We start from the raw sequence: 18,944 nt of genomic DNA on the forward strand, positions 1-18,944 counted from the left end.
CCATTTTTAACGTGGCTAGAGGCAGGTTACGCGCAGTCAGTGAGTAATTTCTATCCACTTGAGTAGTCTTGCTCCTCTTATTTATTGTCACCGAAGAAGGATAGGTTGAACCTGATTTTTGCAGCGTATCGAAATACCGGTGAAAGGAAGAAGGCCTTTGCTGCGGATTTATCTATTAGAAAACGTCAACTGAACAGTTACAGACTATTGGACAGGAGAGCAAAACTCTCATATGCATCTTGTTTACAAAACTGAATATCCATCTTCTCCTTGACCGCGTCTTCCTGAACTTTCCTGGATATTCATTGACTGTTACTCAACTGCAAGCAAATGCTACAAAACGACTCCACAAATTCCGTAATAGATCTCACTTTCCAAAAGACGTAAAGAGCAGTTACGAGAAAACATACTACTCGCACCGGTAGCTCAGTCGTGTTAATTTCGTGGAACAGATAGACAGCCGCATGATCTACAGCCAATGGACTGTATTTCCTCTGTTTGTACAGATCACCAGCATTATGTTTTGGGTCATAGGGAAACCTGAATTTCAGAAGACTAATGTGGGAGTTGAGCGCAGTGCCGTGATTTTATCAGTGACTGCTGGACGCACCCGAGCATCGAACAGTTATAGACACTCCTAAAGGGTCTGTTAAACCGCATCAGAAAAGAACTCCGTTCAAACCAAGAGACAGCAAAGCCGCTGGTCACGGAGAATAACTCACCCCCAAGAGTATCTGTTTCGCCTCCTCACTGATGTTGTCTCCCAACTTGACCGGTCTCGTCAGTATGGCTTCATGCATCTTCCGCCGATTTGTATCGAAAAATGGAGGCAAACCATACAACATCTCGTAGAAAACTGTGCCCAGACCCCACCAATCAACTGCATAACTATACTCTCCCGCTCTGATAGACTCTGGAGCGAGGTACTGCAAGCAAAAGTAGAGCAGTAAATAGTGGCTTGGAGCGATCACAAATGGTGATAATAAGTAAACGAAATAGAGCGAACGGAAAAGTTGTGACAATATCCAAGGTGGTTGACACCAGAGTTGTGTACAAGTAACTACAAGTCACTAGTTAGAAGAAACACGGCAAGGAGGAAATGTTCTTTAACTCTCTACCCATAACAAAAACAAAAAAGTAACAGTTCAGTTGTAACACCCCTTTGGTGCATAGCTGCCGTGCCATCCAGAGGAAACACGAGAACTGAGATATTGTCAGGATGCCACCGCTTAGACAGGTGCGATCGAGTTCGAACTACGACCTTCCGCTCAGTACGTCAACGCCTTCACCACACAGCTATCGCAAGCTCCTGAGCTACTGTAGGAGAGCGTGGGACGGATCAACGAGCCGGTACGTGAATTCTAGTTGCCCACGCTTCATAATCAACAATAACGCACACATGCCAGTTGTTCCATTTTCCCAAGAAGCCCACCTTCTATCCGGGAGTGATCGAAAACTGAACTGTCATCGTTCTTACTTGGAATATGGGTAGGTAAACAAGAAGTGAGAGCTAGTACAAAACTTCAAGGGGCTAATTCAAATCCTGAAAACGTCATCGCTCCCGCACACAATACACAAATTTCCAGTGAAAAAATCATTAAGAGTATATCAAAGTCGAAGAGTTCTCAGCAACCTTGTGAGTAGTTTCCTTTATGAGAGTGCCTACCCCTTAGAAAGAGTAGATACAAAACGGCTCCTTGTTTCCTACAACTTGTTTACGCAATATCAGATGACTCCGGTTATTCCTAAATTATTTTTGCCGTTCCTTCCACAGTATAGTAGAAACTTAACCTCGCCTGGGTTGTGTGCTTCCAAACCCGGGCCCAAAATCTATTCTGGTGCATATTGTAAACTGAAGTCAGTGGTAATCAGTCCAGAATCTACTGCCAGTTGGCAAAATTACAGAGGGAGACGCTGTGAAACAATGTGCCGCCTGACGTAAGTGCATGACAGGCTTGTGTCCAGCTGATCGAAATAAGGACACTTTATACTTGAATGAAGGAGCACTGATGTCCAGCTTGGTATCGGGAAATCTTGAGTGATTGAACAATAACTGCAAACCGAGGGTTTCAGAGTCCTTTTCGAATTTGGCTTTGGTAACCAAGTAAAGAAACCACTCCAAGTAACAGTCCCAGCGCTCCCGATAGAATCTAATGAGATGGTTTAGCACCCACTTCAATGCACAACCCCCTAAATCCCCAAAGATGCATGGGATGTGAGATAATGCCACGTTGTCCAAGTCCAAAAAAAATCAACTGGAGAACCAGGGTGGGATCTGAACCATGGATTTCCCGGTCAGCAGCTTGCACTTTAAAAAAAGTAGTGCGTAAAAATGCCTGATGATTTACTGATTTCATCGTAAGAGACACCAGACTAAGTTTGGTCAAAGCTTCTGTGTTCAACTGCAGCACCCTCTCGGTGCCTAACTGCCGTGCCACACGAAGGTTGCACGAGGGCTGGGATACTGCCAAGTTACCCAAGCCGAAACAGGGGAAGTCGAGAGGCAGAGATCGGGTTCGAACCACGAGCCTTCCGGTCAGTAAATCCGCGTTCTAACCACTTGGGCCATCTCGCCCCCCCCCCACTGACTAAGCACAGAAAGCAACCGTAAAAATGGTGATGTTGAGATGAATTCATCGCACTTTTCGCCATCAGACAGATGATGGATGTCACTAAAGCGGCCCAGGTTATATCAAATAGATGTTCAGCTTGCGGCATAGCAATCCTTTTCAGGTCACTTTGATGTGGCATGTTGTCCTTCTACCATTTGGGCCAACCCGCTCTTCTGTGTAGAGCTACCAGAAATTTTCTGTACAGCTCTGCAGGCACAGAGACAGCAGAAGGAGGAAGGCATAAGCGTCAAGATGGCATGCCGCCAACAGACCAACTGATGATTACCGAATGATGCTGACATTCGTCTTGACTAAATTTGTTACAAGGTGGTGAAAAGAAAAACAGGAGGAAGACCATACCTCTGGGGTGCCACAAACTGTTCCGGTTTCCTGTGCTCCGTCAGCGTTCGTACATAAGCCGAAGTCAGTCAGCACAATGTGGCCCTAGAAGGAAAGTATAAAAAACAGCTGCTAGCGCAAGAATTCTTGTTCAGGTTGAGAAATATAAATGGGAGACACAACTAAGTATCGGAATAACATAATGAGGTGCGTGTAAAAGTTCAATAAAGTCTGTGAACGGACAAAGATGAATGAAACTGCTTGATCGATACGATTACTCTAATGGCTACATGTAAAAACTGTAGGGAGGGGCTATTTCAAATGAATCATGTACCAGGGCTAGCAAGCCAATGCCAAATGAAGCATCGGGGTTATACGAACTTGAAGCTGTCAACTGCAATAACGGACAAGCTAAATGTGGGCGAGGTCTCCATTTTTTCAACCAACTGTTTCAGATGCAATTTATCCTCAGAACACCTGGAACAGAGATGTGAGATGCGCTACTCATAGCCTTGTGGATTTTATGCTACATTTAACCCGTAGAGGCTAACAATGGTCCAATCAGGGATTTGCGAAATTAAAAAAAATTTGAACCAACCAATTCTTCGTGATCAAATGGCGAACAGACACTGGCTCGTCCACCAGTGCTTGTTGGGACGTGCGACCTTGCTTCGGTCAATATCGCCGTATGCGCTAGTGTCACAAATAACTACAGTGACATTCCAACATGACCATCCAACTTGATTGAAGTGAAAAAACGTGCTTGATAACATAGAGATGCACTGATTTTTCCACTTTACCTAGCATTTGATTAGTATAAATGAATAATCGATTTTGGGAGAGGACTTTAGGTTTTTCAATTGCGGTTTCGTCTTATAAATGAGGTCAACCTCTCGGAAGGCCAAAAAGCATTCTAAAGCAGTGTCCCCTTGCCGATAGTCGCCAATCCTGTGCATCTCACATATCTCTAGGGGTGTTCATGATTCGCGACCTCCTGGGTAACATCGGCGTCGGTCGACTTGTCTTTAATAAAGATGCATTACGTGCCGCAAGTAAACATCTCTAAATAAAGGACTGCATCTTCTAAAAAGGATTATGAAGGCTAAAATGGAGATCAGACAAAAAACTAAATGGAAGTTACCGAATTCAAAACTGGTATTGAGCTTGGGATCACTTCTTCTACCAAGCAGAACTTCATTTTCGTGGATAACACAGGTCTTTCGTAAAAGAAACATCTATTTTTCAATCAAAACTCAGAACGAGAATGATTTAGCACAAGGATACCCACAGAAAAAGTGATGTCTACATAGAACCACCTCGCAATAAAATGGCCATGGGTTGCGTGGAGGAAAGCAGCAGGGAAAGAAAACGGGCCGAGGGTGCATGCTACACAGATAGATTGCTTGCCTACAACAGAAACTGCTGTCAAACACATATAAACGCGGGACTTTCATTACAGCGACACATTGTAAAATGTATAATCAAGTTTGTACCAATCGAGGGACGGGATTTCAGCTAAATAGGGAGCAGGGGCTGGACGGGATGGATAGCTCACCTGACCATCTAATAGGATATTTTCGGGTTTGAGATCGCTTAGGAGATCAGACAAAACATGAACGTCAAGGATTTGATCACGGAAACGCACTCTTAAAAATGGTTGCGTAGCTTTCCAGAAGTATGCAGGAAAAATCACCATGTGACGAAAGTACTACGGGGCAGAAATATGAGATAACTTTTTGTCGATAAGAACAGCCTGGTATACCATTGCATCAGCACTCTGGGAGAAAATTATCAACAGAGTATTTGGCAAAAAGGATTACATGTTTAGAAGTTCAAGGAAGTAGAGCAAGTAGAGCAGGTAACAAATGCAATCCCATAAATGCAACATAGGTCCCACAGGAAACAAATGATTGTATCAGTTTTGTACTTGGTTATCTATAGTCCCCTAAACACTACTCTTCGCGTGCTACTATGTACAGGGGCAGTCTAGCTCTTGAGGACTACGTACAGAGCCGAATGTTATCACACCGAAAAAGCACGCACACACCACCTAGTCATTCCCAATTTGTGTGCAAACCGACCGAATCAAGCAAATGAAGAACGTCATAGCGTTTAAAAAACTTTGGAAATACATGCTCTGCCGAGAAACCGTTAAACTGCAACACACTGCACCTCACGAGTAGCAGCCTTTGTAGGTCAACTGGAATTTTACGTGTAACATTCACTGCTTTTCGCGTGCTGGTTTCGAATAATTTGGCATGCAGAAACAACGGGTGTGAACCTGTCTACTTTTATTCACCGGTTCGCAAGTTGCCGTTGCGTCTGTTGTTACTATTTAGCTACTTTGTCGTTAGTAATAGATCAAATTACTACTATCGTTATTATTACGAGCAGTAGTGTTAGTACCACTATTATTATTATTATTATTACTATTATTATTATTATGCAACACAGTAAGCATTCAGATATCACAGTTTGTTCTGTCCCTTCGGGGTCGAGTGTACCCTGAAACATAACCAGAAGTTCAGAAGCCCAGGATCCTATGGAACGGTACAGTCCACATGCCAATTTTTCAATGTTCGCGTGTATCAGCGGACGAATGACAACTGTTCAACGGTACAGTCCGTGCTGCGGTAGGTAGATACTCGGGAAACGGTCTATCACGAGGGATTTAACTGCGATCGACATTTTTGAAAACATGATTTTACAGACAAAAGCTCACCGGTAAATGATCTTCTCGGAGTGCAAATAGCCAAGGGCGCACGCAATTTCAGCCACATAGAACTTGGCCCGCTCCTCCGTAAACCGTTCACGTTGGATATAGGAGTACAGCTGCCAACGTCGCGGACCATGATAGACGAAGGAATGAGGGTGCACGGGTTTGGTGATTTCGATCGAGCAAGACTAGCTTTGAAAAATGTTCATACTTGACTGCGAAAGGTTCATCATCACGATATGCTAGCCTAATAAACATGGCAGGGAGAAGTGTATCCTACTGATGGACGCAATCCAAAATAACAGACCACGCTACCTTTCAAGAGATTATTAGTGCCATATACCACAGGGGAATCCAATAACACGACGTATTAAAAGACATTTAATACTTACTTACTACGGTTTGGAAGAGTGTATCACATAAAATGCAACAGCATAGATTCATAAACATGGATAAACATAAATACCAGCTCACCTCTCCACCATTCACATAGTCCATAACAAAAAACAGCATCGAGGCCGACTGGAACGTGTAGCGTAGCTTACAGAGGAATGGATGCTGTAAACTTTTGATCAGGACGTTCCGTTCACTCATGACCTGTTGCACGCCACTGGGACGTTCGATTTGTTGCTTTTTCTTCAACACTTTGATTGCAAAGACTCCGTTGGTGGTACGAGAGTTGGCAAGATAGACCTAAATGGAATATTACGGATGTGACCATAAAGAAGTGAATAAAGGAGGTTGACGTGGACCTGATCTTTTCATTTTTCTGACACGAGTCTAAAGAAAAGCAAGACGAAGAAACCTTATCGCCAAGCATAAGGAATTCAGTACCACCGTGCTGAAACGTGCGCGGTACACCATGCAACGAGTTTGCTTAATGCGCGCCAGGAACGAGAGACCACTGACCTGACCAAAAGCTCCCATTCCAATCTTCTTCACAAGCACAAAATCCTCCGGTATTGCTCTACAGATGAGGTTGCGGAATTCAGAGGAAACAAAATAAGGACAAACCTTTTGGCTTCCGTTGTCTCCATATCTACTTGAGCTGTCTTGAAGGTAAAAAGTGTAATCGGTACAATTCAACTTACCAGGGGCAGACCAGGAGGACACAGTTGATCCAATCCCAAAAATTTCTTGACACAATCCCTGGAAAGCGAAGAGGCGTAAGTGGATGGTAATGCTGACCGTAACTTACTGTGCCAAATACTGTGGATCCGTGATGAGTTCATTTATGAAAGCTTTCAGTTGCTTAAGTCGTTTTCTCCCGAAGCTGGGATCAAACATGTTTTTTGTAGGTAGCTTTAGTTTGCAATCGGTAGATGTTAATCGCAGCTTTAGAGAACGTCAGCAAAACGAGGTAAACTCACTGCGTTTAGAAGCAGATTAAAATCTCCAAGCTGTTTAACCACACACCATTCCTTGGCATCACTTTGGAACCGCACAGCGAATAACTTGGGGATGCAGTGAAAGAAATGGGAGATTAGGAACCATAGGTTCGTATAAAAGAGAGGGATGGGTCAATGGATCATATAAAGCGGGAAGAAACGATTTAACAAGTTCTGACCAGCAATCCTTCCTCAATAGCACTGGATAGACTAGAATGTCAGAAAAGTTCGAAAGAACACTTAGACATGGCTTTATTGATGTTGACAAAGGCTTCCAATAATTTCCATATCATGACCATTTTGGTGTTGGTGGAGTACAAATAAGGCCGCCAAAAACTACGAGTCAGGTCTTCATACCTAGATAATCAGTCTGAGAAGCCGCAAATCGAAACTAAAAAAATATAGAGGAAAAGATGAGCACCACAACCTGAAGGGAACCCTGATATTCAGAGGCCAAAATGTAAGCCCCCCAGCAGGAGATCCAGTCCCTTGAATCTAGGCCCGACGGATCGAATGCACTTATCCGGAGTTTGGAGACTCGGCAGAAAACAGCCTAATTATCCTTCTATGGAAAGGGCGAAGCTGTTGGAATGTGGGTTCGTATTAAATGGCTGTGAAGCGTAGCGCTGATTAGTGATAGGCAGTAAAGGATAAGACGGTGTGCGAATCGGCAACAGGATGTCTTTCGAACAGGTTTTCAGTCATAAACGAAGAAACTTAAGGTGAAAATCATCGAGAACACCTACGCTCTTGTAACATCATGGTTTCATCCTATGTTACGGAACCTATTATTAGGGTCAATTGTCCAAGGTAAGCAAACACGGTAAGCCTGTGGATGCTTTTTAATCTAGCTTATCGAGTTCACAGATTCCTTCTTAAATATTCAGCCCAGACTGGCAAGTCTGCGAAGAGACCAGAACCATGCATCGTTGTACAGCCGCTCGTGGTCGAACGGTCGAGTGTTCAAACTACTAGCCTGCGTGTCACGGGTTCGAGACTCTCCGGAATTAGATTGGCGAGATGAACCACCTCTTCGTGATGCCGACTGGATAGCCTGGACATCAGTCTGGGTGAGCTCAGAGTTCAGACAGGGCTAACCACCCTGTCTGGTTTCAATGTGCTGGTTACTTTCGGCAATATACACTACGAAACATCTGGCGCCACTGCACCGGTTCCAACTAGTACATAAGAGAGACTCATGGGACTCACGTATGAGGAATGTGGCGATTGCTGCAAATCGAAAGCTGGCTTGGTAGCCCACTATCCAGTTCACGACAATGAATGTGTTGGTACGAACGTGGTAGCCCAATAGTCATGCGCTGACTGTTCCCGCCTTCTTAGGACGAAAATTGGCCTGAGTCAACATAACCGGTATGCACATCTCACTCAGCATAATGCAGATAAACTTGGCCGAGTATGGTATTCCGGTACCCGCTGGCGCCTGGCCAACAATTTATATCCGTCCTGTGGAACGCAAACTGCGCTATTCGCGAGTTTGGAGAAGTATTCTCCTGGTCGATCGGCTATCAGCATCAAAGCAGGTTACGGGTGCGCAACTGGCAAGCACAACAGGACGAATCACCACCTAGTGGTCCTGACCAAACTATGGGTCGAATAGCGATCTGCTCGTCAGAATTCGAAGACTATAGCGTTTGGTTTAAATAAACCGTGGGCTGCGCCGTGTCACTCGCTTGCTAGCATTGACCTTCTGGTAGTTGCCCGAGGTTTGCGGTCTGGCATTATGAGACCAAAGCAAGTCCTGTCGTTTCTAGGCCTCCAAGCCTCCAGGACGTTTCCACACTCCTGAAAAAATGTATCCCGATGACGTCGTCCGCCAGTTCGTTGGATCCCGGTCAACCGAAGGCAGATCCACGGAGCCAACTATGCCGCCATCCAGACCCTATAACATCAAAGACGGAAAGATGCACTGTCTGCTGTGCTCGATGGGTCATGAAAGGTTTTATACAAAGGTACCTGCGGCCTACCCCTGGATGCCGAGCACTATTGGAAACAGGTGCTCTCAGCTCCAAAACACGCGGATCGCGTAGTAGTAACATCCGACTGGAGCCTGACCGAGCCAACTGCAGGAGAGGAAGTCGGTCGTACGATACGTCTAATGGGTAATTCGTCCCCAGGCCTGGACAAGCTTACGCCCAGGATGCTCACCAGTTCATTGCTAACGTGCTCGCTGGGTATTTCAACTTTCTCTTGTTATCTGGGGAATGTTCCTCACATCTGTAGCGTGCCCGTATTACCTTGGTTCCGAAGGTCCCAAACCCGACTTCATCGCACCAACTGAGACCGATCTCCGTGTCATTTATTCATGTCCGATGCCTTCATAAGGTGCTTGCTGATCACTGAAGTCGTAGACTGCAAAGGCCCTCACACCAGTTTGCATTTCTACATCCAGACGGTTCTTTTGGAAGCTACATCCCTGTTACATACCCTGCTTCGTCACTCTTCAGAGTCAGCGTCTAAACTCAGCTTGGCGTTTAATATTTTGAAAGCGTTTGATTCGGCTGTGTATATTTCTGTGTGTATTTCAAGAAATCACGAGATTGACATTGGAGGGCAAACTCAAAGTCGATTGTTGTGGTTTTTCTAACTAGCGTCAGGAACGATTCAAAGTGATAGTGAGCTGAATCTAGATTACAGATCAGTTGCGTTGCCGCCAATTCGGCTGTGGTGGCCCAGGTTGATTATGGCGTCAAAATAGACAGCTCAGATCAACACAGAAGGCGTCCCTCAATCAATGGAAATTTGTTTAAGAAAAGGAACGAAAGATAAAATGTACTTCAGATCACCGAGCCCTGTTGCAGAGCACACAGCCTTCACTCCGGCTCACTCAACTGCAAAAACAATTGAACCAATGTGTAAGAAGCTTATAGACCTGTAGTCTCAACAAAAAATCTCGACAAAATCTAAGTTTACCCTGAAAATGAAATGGATGGACATTCGTGAGGTATCACTATCTTTGTATGAGAATTACATCCTAAACCCGACCAAAGTCTGACAGACTTATGTGGTGGTCGGGCTTGAATACTTTTATGTTATCGCGAAATGAACTGGCTGGAACTCAGTGCTACAAGGCGCAACCACGAAATAAAGCCAAAAGGGAAGTTGCAACATACAAAGTAGCGGGACCGTAATATGAGACGGTCTGGGGGTTAACTCGTGCTGTTGTTTGCGCGGGATTGGGGTGAAGGTATTTCCTCCAGGCAATCAGCATGCCTATATTTATGAAAGCAGTGATGCTGCCCCCCCCCCAACCGACTTGTGGGTTAGATTATTGAATTAGATGATAAGGGCAGGTTCCCATACCACTATCTTCTGGGTCAGATTTGCGTCAACGACTCAAGATTCATGTGAGTTCTTTAAACCAGACCCCATTTCAGCCATGTAACCTAAGTTGCTTACAACCAACCCAGATGTTTCATGCTTCAATCTTCGGGCACCTGGTGAGCTTGGTACAATGGTTAATAGTGCCAATGGCACGGAGGTGGCACTCACCCACAAGACTAAGCTGTTGTCTGGTTTAATTAGGATCAATGCAAGAAGATGCCGCAAACGGTGTCTATTTGTCAAGTCAACACAGCCATAGGATAAACCTCTGAAGCTGAGAAATGAAAAATCAACTACAGAGCTCGCCTCCACCGCTGAGTTCATACCAATAACCGAAGCTAACTGGTCAAACATCAAAGAAGCAAAGAGGCGTGACCCTATTGTGAGGGAGCTAACCCAACTGGTTACTAACGGCTGGCCGCAAAATAAAGCAGATTTACCAAAGCACTTGAAGCCCCCCTCCCTCACAACGATCATCACCAATGTTACATCGAACAGGATGTGCAGCTTAAGGGTGAACGTACAGCGGTGCCGACGGAAATCAGAAGAGACACGGTGAGGAAAGTATATATGGCACATTCCGGTAGCAACGACAGCCTCTTCCGGGTCCAGGAACTAGTTTACTGATTGTGTGGGGCGAGATAGCTCAAGTGGTTAGAGCGCGAATTCACTGGTCGGAAGGTCCGTGTTTCGAACCCGACCTCTGTCTCTCGACTGCCCTTGTCTAGGCTTGGGTAACCTGAGAGTATCCCAGCCTTCGTGCTTCCTTCGGGTAGCATGGCAGCTACGCACCGGAAGAAAGTTACAGCTGAACGACTTTTTTACTGGTCATGTGTGACTACCATATAGAAAGATACACAACGCAGTGTAAGTTACGTCGAGCACATGAACCAAAAGCAGTCGAAGGAACCGGCGCTTTCACTCGAGGTGTCAGCTCAGTCCTGATAAGTAGGTGCAGTAGACATGTTTATGCATGTCAAAAAGCATTACCTATATATGACAAACTATTATGGTGAGGTTGAGTAACTGACAACCGTCAATACAACACGCTTCGTCAACTGCACGTGTTCACATTTTGCTAGGCATGGTATTCCAGAACTACGGCCTAATATGGCAGACGACAATTTACAGGTGAGGGGTTTCGAAAAATCCGCGTAAAATGGAGATTCGTTCATAATATTGGCAACCCATATTGTACCAAAGCACGGTCGGGGAATAAATTGAAGAGACGCATTATGACTATTGTTCGTGCCCCATGCTATTGGAGCAACGCATACATCGGACACACTGCCTCAAAGGATGTTTAGCCGAAGTACGCAGAATTCCTGAACCGCTGAACAATGCACACATTGCTGAGAGATTACAACTGAGGGGAGCTCAGAAGACGCATTACGATCTAAGCGCGCACCAACTAATTGACCCGGAGGAATGAGGAAGTACGAGTACAAAGTGTTCCTAAAAACCCCCAACTCGTGCAGAAGAGAGTACATAAGGGCAGAGTACTGGTACCACTCACATCATGTGAAAGACAACAGTATGATCACGAGAAGCAATAGGGTTCCTTTGAGAAACAACCACATACAATAAACGGTCTCCCAATGTAAGGTACTATAGGACTGATCAAGAACCGAATCAGTCACAATCATGTGAATTCGAATAACCAATTCTGGGTTTGGACACTAATAAAAAACACAGTGACTTCGCTCAATAAACTGAACTTCTATAGGTGACCGGAAGCCCTTTCTTGATCGATTCCCGTCACCTGAGGTTACCACCTTTAGTGGTGCAAGAAAAAGCTGTCCTCTCAGCATTTCTCCTCAAATACGCTACTGATGTGCTACTTGAAAATTATCCACCCGCCTCGGAAAACTCGGTGATCGAAATTACCCGTTGCGTTTGCTCACAGGCATTGAGTAAGGAGATGCTATTGTCTCCCTTGGTTACCGTTCACTCATGCCACATATATCGCGCTATGAATTGGAAACGTGGTCTCTAAGTTCAAAAAATTTACGAAAGCCCGCGGTAATTCATCTTCGGCAATTACGGATGGGAAAATCTGGTTGGAAATGCTAGGGTATGCCAGATGGTTATAGGAAGAGAGCACTCTAGTGCGATGGGTGGGCTACTCATGCCTCATAGATTACCTTGGTTAGCACATACACTTCGCATGCCAGGAGACCACCAATCTTGAAGAGCTCTTTTCGCACAGCAGTGCATTGGACGGAAACGAGCGAAGTCGGTGATCTGACAGGGAAGTACGAAAGCATTACGCAGTAAGCTTAGTCACCTTGACAACCTCCTCCTCCTTGGATGACGACCCCTGGCCAATGTTACTGGCAGTTGTGGCTAATTCACAAGTCAGCGGCACTGCTGCTACGCATCAATGCGTAGCTACATCATTTCCTATTCATTCGAACAACTAGACTGATTGAACTCTATCTAAACGACTACGTCGTCTCCAATGACTACATCTCTCCTAATATCCTATTTTCCACGTGGCAATTGGAACCAACATGACTTTTTTTCAGTTTTTTCTCACTCAAGTACAACGCAACCTTAGTAGATGGTTTTTAGCTGATAAACTGAAACCGGACTAAACTGAACGCATACCGAACATACGAACAAAATATGTCAGACTGGATGGACTGTACCCTACCATGGTGTAACGGTTTGCGCAGCTCAGTGATCCATTGAGCTATACTGGGGGGCGTCCTCCCCCTCCCTCTCCCCGCTGCATACAGCAGGGCACGTAGGCGAAAAAAGGCTACCACTGACGCCCTCCTTTTGTACTGCAGTGAAGCATTGGTGTTGACCACTGATGTCATGCTGTCGATGATGATGAACAAAATATAAAATGCGCACAAGGTTTATTTAAATAATGAAATACTTGACTACGTACGGAGCTAGAGATATGGTCGTTCCTACACTACGGAGATACAGTGAAACTTCGATTAAAGTTACAGCCTTGGGTAGTGAGTGGATAATTAAGTATCCTGCGTGTGATCCAAGTCCTACGGTTCTAGCAGTGCATGAGACTGTCAAGGTGTCGTATCCACTACCCAGTAAGCATTCAGTGTGAGAGCACCTATAGAAAAGGTGTACTATTCAGTGCTTGTGAAGCATAAAAGGGGTGATCACAAACACGATGTGTGGAGGCAATGTGCTAATGGAACACAGAAGCCAGGAGAAGAACACAGGCTAAACTAAATAAATCGGATTAAAAAGAGCGACTCAGCCACAAGTACCATAAGCTGCTGACAACATACCGTGCACTTCTTGCCATCAATGTAATTTGTCTGATCCGTCAAGCTGAGTAAAGTGATGGAGTTGATGGACATTATGGAACGCTAGGTCAAACAGTCAGCCTCGAAAGCTGAAACAAAAACAGATTCGATCAGTCCACAACAAACGATTCAACCCAGCACAAGAAAACTGTAACAAAACATTATGGATATGATAGGAGCGGCTGAGAAAGCAGTGCCATAGAAACAACCATGACAAGCACATGAATTCATTGCATTCCTGGCCACTAGCTACACAGTACATGCAGTAAGTGCTTTCGTGATCCCACGGTAGTACTGGAACATATCGAGTACCTCACAGGAGGTTCTTGAGAAACGTAAGAAGCCCTACAGTGAAAAGAAGAGCAAAAGGATGGGTGGAGGAGGGGACCTAGTGCTGTCCTATGACAATCATTCCGAGGTGCCTACACCTCCAACTGCTCAATCAGACAATCTGGAAACAAACTGACAGCACGAACGCCATTGATATCGATTAGCCGCGATCCCTTGCGACGTCTCCAGTTAAGTACAGGCGGAGTCACGGGGAACCCATCCTGGAAGGCGCACAACACCAACAACACCCAAACTCTCCAGGATCTCTTTCACGCCCTTCTGCCAAATCATGCGTTGTCCACCTCGCGGTTTGCGCCATCCTGAAGGAGGCACGGAGAACAACACCGATCTCGGTAGACGGTGTTTCGGCATGCGTAGCATATGACCGATTCATCCTAGTCGGTGAGGCTGGATGTTTTCCACGATTGGAATTCCTGCAGCACAACCAAATACCCGTTTTTCAATCACGTCGTCACTAACACGTTGACGTCATCCAAATCCAGCCAGGCTTGTGAGGCACTGAGCCATCTCTTCGACAGAGAAGCATCAGTGCTGACAGTATGCTGTCAATGATGATGATGATGAACTCACCGGCTACTCTCGATAAGGTTTGGCAAATAACCATGTCTGAAAAAATATCGAGATATGTTTACTTATTCAAGCATAGCACCACAAGTTTCTTCCCAAAGGCTGCATCAGATCAGAAGCAGTGACGAAATAATGCCAACTGAGGTTTGCTTTTATAGGTTAGCCTAATGACATCGGCCTGAGTAATATTGATCCATTCTCCAAATCGTCTTACTTCCCAATTTGCCATAATGGAACTCTGTAGTAGACGATGGACTGATCTGGTCGCGAAACGATTGACCAGAGCGCCAACTCACCCCACTACTACTCAAGTCGTTAGTGTTTAATGTCTCCTTGAGCGGTGCTACAGCGATTCGCTGTTTTTACGGCGTGGACCGATAACCGTGGTGTGACAGTGCCCTCTATAGCGCATGAGAGACTCCTCCATTGCAGAACACCCAATCACTTTTAATGGTCTCACGCACGTTAAACCCTCAGTGTTCTTCCGAATACAGATGGTTCTTAGTACCTTGACATTGAGTGGCCTGTACAGCACTGAAAGAAATCCAGTCTTATCCGCATCACGTTTGTCCTCGGTTGTCTGGTGGTCCGATTTGTAGTTGGTTCTAACCAGATGATCGTATACAAATGGATACGGTATTGTAGCGCAAGACAGTTCAAAGTTAGCTAACCCTCATAAAGTTAATTTTTAGCATACGGCTAAACGAGGTGAAAAGATAGTACCAGATAAGATTACATGAAGCCTCCAATCGTGAATCCTGATATCGATCCTGATGAGCAGGTCGGTTATATAGAAGATGATAGTGACGGGAATACTGTGGGTTTTCTGGGACTCCGGAGAACGATTCGTGTAGGGGCGACGTTGTTTCACTGCGCTGTTTATTGTAGTTTCAGTTTCATCTTTTGCCATTTACTGTGCTAGTTACTACCGTGACTTGCCATCACTTGAGCAGGTGTTGTTCTTTCGTGAACGGCACCTTACTCTTCGCCGGTTCAAAAGTTGCAATCGGTCCGCCCACAAGGTAAACCCAAACAGAAGCTTGGTTCAAACATTACCGGGCGATGTATACAAGCAGACAGCGTCACGTGGCTAACAGCGCAAGTCTCAGCGGGTTAACTGAAGCGCCATTGTAGTCTACAGTATCTGCCAGATTGATTGAGTTACACGTAACGGTGATGCTTACCGGGCTTCAGCTCATGATTTTCTATCACGCCTTCTATCCACAAACATTGCTGTGAACCCTTATGTTCAGAGAATCGCTGCCCCCTTGTGCCTCCATAGCGTGTGTTGTATGCACGCTATGGAGAAATCAGGGGGCAGTGTTTCTCCGGAAGCAGGTGTTCACGCACGTTTCTGTGGATGGAGAACAAATACAAAGCTCATGAGTCGAAGCCCAGTGATCAAGGTTGTGTATCATCAATACTTACATATAAACCAATCAAACTTACAGACACCCAATGCTACACGTGCACACTACACCACCCAACCTTAACCCGCGAGGACGTCAAGGTCAGGTCACGGATTCACGGATTCAGTCGGTTTTGTTTTGTCGGTCAGTGGCTGTCGTTCACCTGAAAGGCACAAGTGAAAAAAGGGTGTAGCACTGCTCTTTATGTTCTCAGCGCGGGGCAGTATGCTCGCCAGCGCGAGGATTCGCATAAATAAATGTCTAATAGTGCTTTAAATTGGGTTCGAGAAGGAGCGTGTACAACCGTCGGAGGAAGGTCATTCCACGCAGCTACTACCCGAAATGAAAAAAAGTTTTGTCTAACGGATGTGTGTGCCCTGAGCTTGAAGATTTTCTTACTATGTCCCCGCCGGGTGTTTGCTGGGTCAACGGTAAAAAACCTGTTTGCCAAGCTTTGTTCAAACAGGGCGTAGGTAAGAATTAGGTCCCCTCGGAGGCGACGGTACTCCAGGGGAAAGAGATCAAGCGTCGCGAGACGCGTTTCGTAGTCCACGGACTTGAGGCCGGCAACCATTCTCGTGGCGGCCCGCTGGACACGCTCAATGAGGGTAACGTCTTTCGTACGTCCTGAGTAGACAACTTGGTTGGCGTACTCCAGGAGCGGTCTGACGTAGGCCCCATAGAGTATTTGGAAGTCCATGCGAGTAATACGGGAGAAGGTACGTCGGATCATCCGTAAAACGGCGAATGCCTTTTGGGCCGATTTCTCATGGTGTAGTGCGAAGGACAAGTTTGAGGAGACCCAGATGCCTAAATCTTTTTTGGCATCTATCCTCATGATGTTTTCTGGTCCCTTTTCACCATGCATAACAAAGGCATTCGCTGAATCCCCTCCAAACGACACATGGACGCACTTTTCATCATTCAGAGGAAGGTGCCAGTCCAACGACCACTGCTTGGCAGCGTCTACATCCATTTGGAGGGCATTGGCATTGGAACTCCAGGATTTCAAGTCGTCCGAAAAAAGTAAACATGGACTCGCAAGAACGTCCGGGAGGTCGTTGACGTAGATCAGTAACAGGAGTGGTCCCAAGACTGAGCCTTGAGGAACTCCAATGGAGACCGGTGCTGGAGAAGAGTAGGTCGAGCCCATTCTCAATCGGAATGATCTGTCTGATAAGAACGCCTAGATCCAGCGAAAGATTTTCCCTTGCCTTCCGTAAGACTCGAGTTTGTGGAGCAGCGGGACGTGTGGTACCCTATCAAATGCTTTTGAGAAGTCGAAAAATATGGCATCCGATACGAGTCCTTCGTCCTGGGCTTGGGTTAGGCTGTCCATAAACACGAGCATGTTTGTCACGGAAGAACGGTTTGGGAGAAATCCGTGTTGAGCTGGAGATATCAGGTTGCTGGAAGTAAGGTGATCTAGGATGGCTCGCTTCAGAATGCGTTCCATCACCTTTCACGGCACGCTAGTGAGGCTTATAGGCCTATAGCTGCCAGGCGATAGTCGGTCACCAGTTTTGTAGATTGGCGTGACAATCGCTTCCTTCCAAGCAGAGGGCCTTCGTCAAGCGACTGGCAAAACACTAGGTGGAGATGATTTGCCGGTGTGGAGGACGTTTCTTTCAGGATCCTCGGATGGACCTCGTCGGGTCCCAATGCGCAGAATGGGTTGATCTTGTGCAAGAGTTGACGAATGTCCTCCACCGTGAAGACCAAGTCGGTTAGAGGCTGTTCGTAGTTTCTCCTTGACAAGAGTGGATGTGACGAGGACGCTGGGGCTGAGTATAGACACGCATAGTGTTCTCTGTAAGCCTCAGATACCACTGTTGGGTCATTCGTCGGTTCTCCGTTTCTGTCCCTCAAGGAGAACGCAGATGGCTTGTTTCTGCGGCGATGTCAGCTTTAAATTGGGTTCGAGAAGGAGCGTGTACAACCGTCGGAGGAAGGTCATTCCACGCAGCTACTACCATTCCACGCAGCTACTACACAGATTGATACACAGGATCGAAGCTTCTGCCCAAGTTTCCCGGGTCGGTTTTGTCCTTGCCGTTCAGCACCAGTCATTTACCCGAAAGGCAAAAGTGAAAAAAGGTTGTAGCACTGTTCATTAAGTTCTAAGAGTAGGGCAGTGTGCTTGCCAGAAGGAGCGTGGAAACTCTCTTGAGGGTTAAGTCCTTCTTGCGTCCTGAGTAGAAAACTTGGCTGCTACGCTCAAGAAGCGGTCTACCGTAGGCCTTGTAGAGTAGTTGGAAGTCCATGCGAGTAATACGGGAGAGGGTGCATCGGATCATCCGTGGAACAGACAATGACTTTTGGGACGATTTATCAAGGCGCAGTGAGAAGGACATGCTTGAAGACAGTCTGCTCCCCAAATCTTGGCATCAAACCTTGTGATGTTTTCTGGTCCGTTCTCACCACGCAGGACACAGGAATTCGCTTAATCCTCCCCGAATAACGAGTTGAAGCACCTTTCGTCACCCAGCGGAAGGTGCCAATCCAACATACACTACTTCGCAGCGTCTACACCCAGCTGGAGGGCATCGCCGTTGGAACTCTGGGATTTCAAGTCCTCCTCACAAACTAGAAACAAATTGAAGGACTGTCTGGAAGGCCTATGACGTAGATCCGAAACAGAAGCATTGGGGAACTCTAATGTAGATTGGAGCAGGAGAATTGTAGGTCGAGCCCATTTTCATTCGGAATATTCTGTCTGATAGGAACGCCTTAAACGAGCGTAAAACATTTAACTTGAATCGCGTAAGGCTTGATTTTGCGGAGCAGCGGAACGTCTGGGACTCGAACGAATGCTTTTTGGAAGTCGAAAAATATGGCATTCGGTATGGGTCCCCCGTTCTTAGTTTGCGTTAAGTTGGCCATGTTTACGAATATGTTCTCCACGCAAGAATGGTCTGAGCCGGCGGCTAGACGCA

The 18,944-nt window shown here is 46.0% G+C and overlaps 1 protein-coding gene across 1 annotated transcript in view; it reads right to left on the reverse strand.

Moving 5' to 3' along the window:
* T265_05544 (hypothetical protein) overlaps nucleotides 1–16,259 on the reverse strand; it is a gene marked incomplete at both ends in the record, with an annotated part of 22,520 nt that extends 6,261 nt beyond the window's left edge. The window contains 12 exons of the mRNA XM_009170585.1: nucleotides 723–926; nucleotides 2,973–3,056; nucleotides 4,507–4,543; nucleotides 5,674–5,783; nucleotides 6,142–6,360; nucleotides 6,577–6,634; nucleotides 6,682–6,719; nucleotides 6,759–6,816; nucleotides 6,866–7,002; nucleotides 7,038–7,121; nucleotides 13,664–13,744; nucleotides 16,128–16,259. Coding sequence (XP_009168849.1) covers nucleotides 723–926; nucleotides 2,973–3,056; nucleotides 4,507–4,543; nucleotides 5,674–5,783; nucleotides 6,142–6,360; nucleotides 6,577–6,634; nucleotides 6,682–6,719; nucleotides 6,759–6,816; nucleotides 6,866–7,002; nucleotides 7,038–7,121; nucleotides 13,664–13,744; nucleotides 16,128–16,259 — 1,242 coding nt within the window. The remainder of the gene's footprint in view (nucleotides 1–722; nucleotides 927–2,972; nucleotides 3,057–4,506; nucleotides 4,544–5,673; nucleotides 5,784–6,141; nucleotides 6,361–6,576; nucleotides 6,635–6,681; nucleotides 6,720–6,758; nucleotides 6,817–6,865; nucleotides 7,003–7,037; nucleotides 7,122–13,663; nucleotides 13,745–16,127) is intronic.
* Between the last annotated feature and the right edge of the window lie 2,685 nt (nucleotides 16,260–18,944).

This window comes from Opisthorchis viverrini (genome assembly GCF_000715545.1).
Source record: "Opisthorchis viverrini unplaced genomic scaffold opera_v5_104, whole genome shotgun sequence".
Taxonomy (NCBI): Eukaryota; Metazoa; Platyhelminthes; class Trematoda; order Opisthorchiida; family Opisthorchiidae; genus Opisthorchis; species Opisthorchis viverrini.